General features: G+C 39.3%; 1 protein-coding gene and 1 pseudogene across 1 annotated transcript; both read left to right on the plus strand.

Moving 5' to 3' along the window:
• The first annotated feature begins 1,552 nt into the window (after window positions 1-1,552).
• On the plus strand, window positions 1,553-3,467 carry LOC132309347 (quinone-oxidoreductase homolog, chloroplastic-like; annotated as a pseudogene).
• Window positions 3,468-7,814: 4,347 nt separating this feature from the next.
• LOC132309349 (uncharacterized) lies at window positions 7,815-8,309 on the plus strand. The gene has a single exon (XM_059807664.1). The coding sequence runs from the start codon at window positions 7,815-7,817 to the stop codon at window positions 8,307-8,309; it is 495 nt and encodes a 164-aa protein (XP_059663647.1).
• Window positions 8,310-9,224: the final 915 nt, after the last annotated feature.

A 9,224-nucleotide genomic window follows, 5' to 3' on the forward strand; every position in this document is an offset into this window, starting at 1 on the left:
CATACGGTACTATTCACAGATACTATTTGGGTACTGTTCACAAAATAGTACTATTCACCAAGAAATATTTTGGAGAGTTTTTTGAGATGTCGACCAGATACGAGTTTGAAAAATTTAATGGCAAGATTAGCTTCAATCTTTGGTGTATTAAGATGCAGGCCTGCTGACTCAGCAAGGTCTAAAGAAGGTGCTGTTTGGGAAGGACAAGTTGCCAATAACTATGTCCAATGAAGACAAGGATGAGGTTGATGAAAAGGCGCGTAGTGCAATTCTCCTGAATTTAGCCGATGAGGTGCTGCGTGAAGTTATTGATGAAGACACGGCGGCAAAGTTGTGGCTGAAATTGGAGAGTTTGTATATGATGAAGTCTTTCACCAACAGACTTTACCTAAAATAGAGACTCTACACCCTTCGTATGAAGGAAGGTATGCCTCTTAAGGAATATGTTGATAATTTCAATTCTGTTATTATGGATTTGAAAAATACTGATATTAAAATTGATGAAGAAGATCAAGTCCTTATTTTGTTGTGTTGTTCGCCTCCTACCTATGAGCATTTTGTTACCACATTGCTCTATGGAAAAGACACCATTAGTATGGAGGATGTTAAATCCTCACTGAACTCTCAAGAGTTGAGAAAAAAAGGTATCTAGGAATAATGGAGATGAACAGGCTGAGGGTCTGGTTGTGAGGGGAAGAAGTGAGAAAAAGGGTTCTGGTAGTAGGGGCAATTCTAGATCTCATAAAAATGTGGAATGTTACTACTGTCACAAGACAGGGCACATCATCAAGCACTGTCCCAAACTAAAGGTAAAGAATGGGAATGGAAAAGAGAAGATTCAAAAAGCAGCTTCTGTGGCAACTATTACAACGAGTGATTCTGAAAGTGACGAATATGTTCTCATGAGGGTGTTCGGGTATGTCATTTAATGATAGTTGGATTCTTGATTCTGGTTATTCCGTTCATATGTGTCCCAGTAGGGATTCTTTCTTTTCCTATAAAGAGGTGAAAGGTGGTTCGATTTTGATGGCAGACAGGAAAGCTTTCAAAATTTTGGGAATTGAAATAGTTAAGATCAAGACGCATAATGGGTTGGTGAGAACATTATCAGATGTGCGACATGTACCAGATCTAAAGATGAATCTTATTTCAGTAGGTGCGCTAGACTCTAAAGGTTACAAGGTTGTAATAGAGGGTGGAGTATTGATGGTCGTGATGGATTCTCTTGTGGTGATACAGGGCACCAAGGTGAAAAATTTGTATCTTCTCCAAGGGAATACAGTAACAGGTGGAGCTTCTATAGGGTCTTTTATAGTTAACAGAAATTTGTGCTCGGGTTTTGGCAAAAGAAGAGTTAGAAAGAGGAGTTAAAATTCTAGTTCTCAAAAGGGTTGTGAGGGGACCACAACGTGGTGGGAGAGTGAAATCCGTTTTTAGATGGCAACCGAAATTGTAGCAGTCCTTACAGGGAGGCAGACCTATGAGGACAGGTGTGATATTGACTTGCAATAATCTTAGTAGCAATTAGTTAGTCCATTCGAGTGCCATTAAGATGTGTGGGAGGCAAAAAGTTGGTCACAATAGAGATGCGAGAAAAAGTCAAGGATGTCATATTCTCCACAAAAGTGAGAAGATTACTTTTCATTACCAGCCGGTGGTTTGTGGGCGGTTGGAGAAGGTTGCTAAAGGAGATGTCAAACTTAGAGTTTCCGAGGTTGCATTTGATAAGCATTTAAAGTTTGATAGAAATACTGGAGATATGCTTGTGGTTGCGCAAGATATGCATGGGTTGAAGAATGAGAGCCCGATGGTTAAGTTTAAGGATAACTCAAACTTAACTAAATTCTTAATTAATTTGTTTTGTGGAGAAGATAGATTGTTTGGCTGAGATACAATGACTCATTTGAATTTTCGCCAAGATGGAGATTTGTTGAATTACGTTGCTCAAATTTGAGATTGCATCACCCATTACATCAGTTGGGGACCATCAAGCTTCTCCATCAAACAAATGAATTCAATTACATGCTTGCTGTGTTGGACCTTTTTAAGATGAGTGATCAGCAAGTATGCGTGATCACCAAGCTATGGTTGAAAAGTTTTAGTATCAGCATCCATGAGTGATCAGCAAGCCTTGGTTGATGTTTTTTTTGGCTATAAATAGCCATGTAGCTCTTTTCATTCCAGATCATCAGAGTGAGTTACAAATATCAGTAAAAGTGTGTGAGAGCTTGGGTGTAATTGGGTTTTGAGTGTAAGCCACTTTGCCTTGTATCTCTATATTTTTATAGTGAAAACTTGTTATGTCTTTTCCCCGTGGACGTAGACATAACTGAATAATATAAATCCTTATCTCGTTTATATGTGTGCCTATTTATTTTTTCTTGTCATTAATTTTTCTCTTCGCCCATTATTTCACTAACAAAGTGAAGATTCTTTTTCTTTTTCTTTTTTATTTATTTATTATTTTTTTTGAAGTTGTAAAAAAGAAAGATAAAAAAAAGAGACAACATTAGTTGTGCTTTATTTAAAACCTGGTAGCTGGATGCTTTGCCGTCTCATGCATCCCATGTCAAATTTGTTATTATGTTCATTTTTTTCCATTAATTTTTTTTACATTCATGGGGTTGAATGACAGACTGGAGGTGGACTAGCCGAGTTTGCAGTGGCCAAGGAGAGTTTGACTGTTCCAAGGCCACCTGAAGTATCAGCAGTAGAAGGTGCAGCCTTACCCGTAGCCGGTCTAACAGCTCATCAGGCTCTCACTCAGTCAGCAGGGATCAAGCTTGACGGCAGCAGCCCACCAAAAAATATTCTACTTACGGCTGCCTGAGGTGGTGTGGGTCATTATGCAGTTCAACTAGCGAAGCTTGGAAACATGCACGTTACAGCCACATGTGGGGCACGAAATATGGATTTGGTGAAGAGCTTAGGGGCCGATGAAGTCCTCGACTACAAAACTCCAGAGGGGGCAGCTTTGAAGAGCCCATCTGGCCAGAAATATGATGCAGTTATTCACTGTGCCGTGGGCTTTCCTTGGTCTACTTTTGAGCCTAATTTGAGCGCGAATGGGAAGGTAATAGATATCACTCCTGTCCCTAGCGCCTTGCTGACTTTTGCTTTCAAGAAACTCACCTTCTCAAAGAAGCAGCTGGTGCCGCTACTTATGATACCTAAAGCTGAAAACCTGGATTATCTTGTTAAGTTGGTGAAGGAAGGGAAGCTTAAGTCCGTGATTGACTCAAAACATCCTCTGAGCAGGGCAGACGATGCTTGGTCTAAGAGCATCGACGGTCATGCCACCGGGAGGTCATCGTGGAGCCTTAAAATATTTTATGTTAAATTGCACATCTTGTCCTTGTGTTCCTAAATAATAGGGTAAGTATGTGAATCATGTAAAGACAGATAAATAGCTGCTCTGAAAGAAGATTTTTAGTGATATGCGGTTCTGCACTTTGTGCTTTATAGTCTTAAATGACAAGTATTTTGAAGTTCAAATCAGGTATCTTTCATTATGACTTGTGATCATAATCATGTTCATTTGAAGAATGTTTTTATTTGCCTGAAATAGTTAGACATTAAGCAATATGTGATAAGTAGAACTTATGTTATATTTGGATTTGAAATTTAGAAGAAATTTAGCTTTGAATTACATTTTCTCTATTATGCGAACATAACCCCTTGGTAAAAACAGAATAACTAGTGAAGTCCAAAAACTTTTAATTTAGTTGGGCAACACACTCATTTTCCTCGAAGTCAATATTGTCCAAATCACATGCCATAAAATCATCGTTTTTATTTAATGTCCTTTCAATGTGAATACTTAATTTACTTATCCAACAATAATACCATCGTATTTAATTTTAATGAATAATCAAAGCTATTTACCATAGGTACTACAAAGAATGTTTACGGATGAGAACATATGACAAGTTGATTAAGACAATAAATTTCAATAAATTGTAGAGGTTACTTATCAAATTTTTTGGACGGGTTTTGGCATGGTTATGAATGGGCAAGTTAGTAAATGGATCAATAACTTATTATGAACCCATTTATGGCGGTTCATAAATGGGTTGGGTGTTAAATGGGCTAATCAACCCACACTCAACCCGATGACTCGAATATTCTTAAACCCAAATTGTCAAATTATTTTGATTGTCAAATACCAACAACAAAAAAATTTGTTCCTATAGCAATTTTTCATTCATTTTTTGGTTTCCAACATTACAATTTTTTATTTTTATTTATTATTATTATTATTATTTTTTTATAAAAAGTCACACACACACACACACACACTCACATATATAGAAAAAGGGCATATATATAAAAAAAATTTTAAGAGCAAAAGAGAAAAGAAAGAAAAATTAAAATTTGAATTTGATTCTTTCAAATTTAAAAGAAAGAAAATATATGAGCTTTAATATTGTCGAGGGAAATTTTCTAGCCATTCACGAGATGCCACATGTCAGCAAATCAAACAATAAGGCCAAACCATATATGTCGGGCCAGAGAAAGAAGCTTATAGCATTACGGCCCGGCGGGAAAATGTCCGGTACCAAAATTGGCCCAAGGAGCAAGACTAGCTCCAATAAGCCCAATCCAAGGTTACAACCAAATACAACTGGAAGTAACACCCATCAATAAATTGCAAAAAATCATGGGAAGGTTAAGACTATTTATGTAACGGCCCTAAAGAATCCTCATTACAATAATTATAACTACAGAGGGCAAGACTGTAATGTTTCTGTTTTTCGCCATTTTTCATTTTTTAGGATTTTTTGTTTTTGCAAGGGCATTTTTGACTTTTCTCGTTTTACGTGCCGGACATCGTGGGGTGTGCTGGGTGTGTCTGAGTGTTGCGTGGGACATTTCCTTGAGTTTAGAACTCTTGAAAATGTATCGGTGGCCATTTTGGCATTTTTTCGTTTTTCAGACCTGAAAGTCTCGGGTGGGACCGTTATTGGGGTAGTTGTGTACGGGGGTTCCGTCACGGGTTCATGGCATTTCATGCATAATTATTTTGTGCATAATTTCATTGTATAAGTCAATTTTGTGGTTGGAATTTGATGCGCGCACACACACACACACACACACACATATATATAGATATAAGAAAATGTGAGATATTTTAATTAGTGGGACCCACCACCATTTTTTTTTTTTGATTATTAGTGGCCAAGAGGCCATCACTTTGGCCTCATTTTTCTCCTCTTCCCGGCAGTCTCTCTCTCCCATTTTTTTCTTCTCTTTTTTTTCTTTTTTTTTTCCTTCAAAGCTTCAAGCTTTGATTAATCTTCAACCTTTTGGAGTTTGTTAATGCCGTTTGCTGCAAATTGGAGAGCTCGTTGAGATCATCGATTTGATCGGAGCGAAAAGTATTTTTGGTGCATCTTGGGATTTTCGAATTAGGGCTTGGATTTGGGGAAATTGGGGTGTTTCTTCAATTAAGAGGTAGGGGTTTCTAATACGCGATTTCTTCCTCCTTTGTGAATCATTCTTCCTGATTTATCGACTAACATGCTTAACTTTGTGTAGATTTCATGTAAGATTGCTTAATAGTTGTATATGAAATGTGTGACTATGTGTTAATTAATAATTGATCATAAAGTTTGCCTATATGGAATAATTTCATGTTTTATATGCTTACCATATTAGATTATTGTTGAATGAAAGCATATTTTTTTTTTAAATTTCTTATAAAGCATACTAAGTGGTTTAACCTTGAATTTAGATGTATGATGATAAATAATGGCATGGCATAAAAAGCATGAAGCATCCATGCACTTCATTGGAAAAGAAATGAGAAATTGGTTTTTGAAAGAAATGAAATGGGTTTTGAGGAAAAGTTTTGAAAGGGTTCGCGTAAAAACCCGGCCGCTTAAGAGTTGCCTAGGGACCGTGGTGTTAGTGTGGCCTAGAGGGGACTGGGGATAGCGCCTTAGCGTGGTTGAGTTACCTGGCCCCCAAATGAGGCCATGGAGTTGCCATGGGTCAGGGACAATTAGCCAATCCTCCTCTCGTGCCACCATGGAATTGCCATGGACGGGTTTCACTAACGGTTTGGAAATGACGATAGAAAAGGTTTTGAAAAATGGGAAGCGACATTACATGACATTGCATCCCATTACATGATACGATTCGTTACGATTTTGACTCGTGATTGTTAATATTGTTGCTATGTTTATTCCCGACATGACATGATCCTGTTTTCTTCATTTCTATTTATTGTATGGATTCACGGGGTCATAAGAGGTGTGTCTTAGGCACCTCCTATTGATCCACTGTGCTTACCCCTTTGTATTAACATTTTTCTGGTCACGAAAAGGAGGTGGTGGATGACAATCCGCCACAAGCTTGAAGGCGGGTTGAATTTTACATTTTTACTGTCTTTTGTATTTTAGCCCATTCTTTTGTAAAGCCTTAACCTAAAAATGTATCCATTTGAAAAACTTACTGTAAACTATAACTAAGGCATCTCTATAGTAGTTTGATGTAAACTTGAGACTATGTAAATATTTTATGTTGAATGGGATAATGATGTTATATTTTGAGTAAACTATTGATGTTTATATCTGCATAATGTTGTATATTTTTGCCGTGAATTCGGGATTTGGTTGTGTATTAGGTCTTGTGCAGGTTGGCTCATAATGAGTTTAGTCCTTTTGGTGTTATTTGCTCCAGATAGCAGCTTCCCAGGCCTGTCGGCCGGCTGACAAGGATTATCAGTCGGCTGACAGTGCACATTTTGGCACTCCAGATAGCTGTATCCCTAACATCATTTCGGCCGGCCGAACCTCTTTATCAGCTGACCGAAACACCTCCTTTAGTCGGCCAAAACTTATTTTCAGTCGACTGATGAACCCCTTTTTGGCAAGTCTTGAGAGTTTGCAAATTGAAGGATCGTTTCAGTCAACTAATTATCTTAGTCAGCCGGCTGATCATGCACTTTCAGCCGGTTGACGAAGGGCCATTAGCCGACTGATCATGTCCTTTGACCTGTACCTTTGACCCTCTTCTTCTAAGCTGTAATTCTGGAACACCTTGGACCTAGTAATGAATCGAATACTACCTAAGAGCACAGGAAATGACGATTGTACCTTTAGTTGACCTTGGGTTCGGGTAAGGACCTGGTTAACTGTTTGGACCCACGGGTTCGGGTCGTTACAAAGTTGGTATCAGAGTGACGGTTTGAAAACCATTAAGATGATGGGTAGAGGCTTACCTAGGGTTGTCTGGGAAGTCATTTGCATTGTTATTTGATTAATTGCTAAAGTGATTCGCTATTTGAAGAATCATGCTTAGCTGTCTACTTGCTTACGTGCTTATATGTTTATGTTTATGTTTATGTTAATATGTTTATTACATAGCTTTGTATGCTTAGTGTTAGTATTTTATCATTTCGTGTTGAGTCATTCATGTGAGAACGTCGTTCTCGGGTGGACCTCCGTGTTATCGTTATTGAACCGTTTTCTCGTTTTATAGTACGATACCACCGCGAAAGGAACCAAGGGGAGTTGGCACTAGGCCGACAAGGGGTGATGTTTGTGAAAGCTCAAGTTGATGAGGATACGCTTCTTAGGGACTTGATTCCCCCAAGAGGTGTTCCTACTGGAAAGGATAATGTTCAGACGCCCATTGAAGAGGTCGAAGGTTCTGTTGAGCTCGCACTAAATCGCTTGTTACAGAATGCTTTGAGGGCTACGATTGCTTCTCTTCTACAACCGGTACCACAACAGGTGATTTAGGTAAAGGAGACAACAACATAGAAATGTCTCAAGTTGATTTCGTGGTTTTCGAAGTTGATGCCAATGATGTTTGAAGGTGGTGCAGATCCAATGGTAGCAGACGACTACTTGGACCAAGTGGAAAGCCACTTGACTTCTATGGATGTGATGGATGATCATCTGAAAATCATCCTGGCCACTTACAAATTTTCCAAGGACGCCAAGCTTTGGTGGAAGTTGGTTACTAACCAGCACAAGGTCGAGGACATGAGTTGTGATATGTTTAGGGAGTTATTTTATGAGAAGTATTTTCTGATTACCAAGAGGTGGGAGCTAAGGAAACAGTTTGATGATCTCATACAAGGCAATATGTTAGTGACGAAATATGAAAACAATTTCACTTTTCTTTCTCGCTTTGTCCCAGAGATATTGAGAAATGAGGTTGATAAGACACGAAAGTTTGTTTTCGGCCTTCATTACCAAATGAGGTCATTGATCACATCACAGTACTTTAAAGTTTATACAGAGGCAGTGGAAAGGGCATTAATGCTAGAAGCGGAAGCAAATGATAGAAATGCATGAAGGGAACAATGGAAGCAAAACAGGAATACAGGATTATCTTTAGAGGGGCCATCATGGAAGAAGAATAAGGGTGGTTTGTCTCAGTTTTAGGGACAGTAGTCTGCACGATCCCCTCCTACTACCCCTATGCCAACAGGGTCTGCTAGGAGTGGTGTCGTCTGCTAACGATACTATCAATCGGGTCACTACAAGGCAGAGTGTCCACAGACATTTGTTAATTCAGGTGCATGTTTTGGTTGTGGCCAACAAGGCCATAGGGTTAAGGATTGTCCGAATCAGGGAGCTGGCACAGGTAGTGGCAAAGGGTCACAGCAGAGGCCATCACAGTCGGCTACAGCTTAGTTAGGTTTCAGACGATCGCCGCCACTACAGCCTGCCATGTCTTTGCAGGGTTCAGGACCAACTAGGAGAGATACTCCTATTATGTCAGTGCAACAGTCAGGTGTTCAGGTTGATAGTTCTTGTCTGTTCTGACGGTCGATGCGAGTAAGGCTCATGTGAGTGTAGAATTGCAATTCTTATCTGGTAGAGTGAGCCGTGGGCCAGGGAGGCAACGTTTCATTTCCTTTTCCTTCATGGCTTTTAGATCTAAGGCCTTAAGCGTAATGGTGCCAGTGTCATTATTGTCAGAGTTTTGGGATTAGCTACCCCAACTCTCGTAGGTGCCTAGTTCCCGCATTACTTTTGGTAATGATCATTTCTAACATTGATGTCATTTGTATTGAAAAGTTTCCGGGGGCACGTTATGAACTAGTGCCTTATACTGTCATGCTACCTTACTGATGAGTAAGTGTGGGCGGGTTCTGGTTGCTGTTCGTACTACTTTGCCACTCTCTTCTTTCACCGCGTTTTGACGTGTCGTTGTCTTGGGATTCTTTCGGTGGTTGACGTTGAGTTAACGTGCCGATTTATATG

Source organism: Cornus florida, unplaced genomic scaffold, assembly GCF_030987335.1.
Source record: "Cornus florida cultivar Cherokee Brave unplaced genomic scaffold, ASM3098733v1 CherokeeBrave_3.0.0_Hap2_Chr05, whole genome shotgun sequence".
NCBI classification, from domain to species: Eukaryota; Viridiplantae; Streptophyta; class Magnoliopsida; order Cornales; family Cornaceae; genus Cornus; species Cornus florida.

Excerpts from the sequence above, each read along its gene's own strand:
- LOC132309349 (XM_059807664.1), top strand. The coding sequence starts at position 7,815 with ATGTTTGAAGGTGGTGCAGATCCAATGGTAGCAGACGACTACTTGGAC.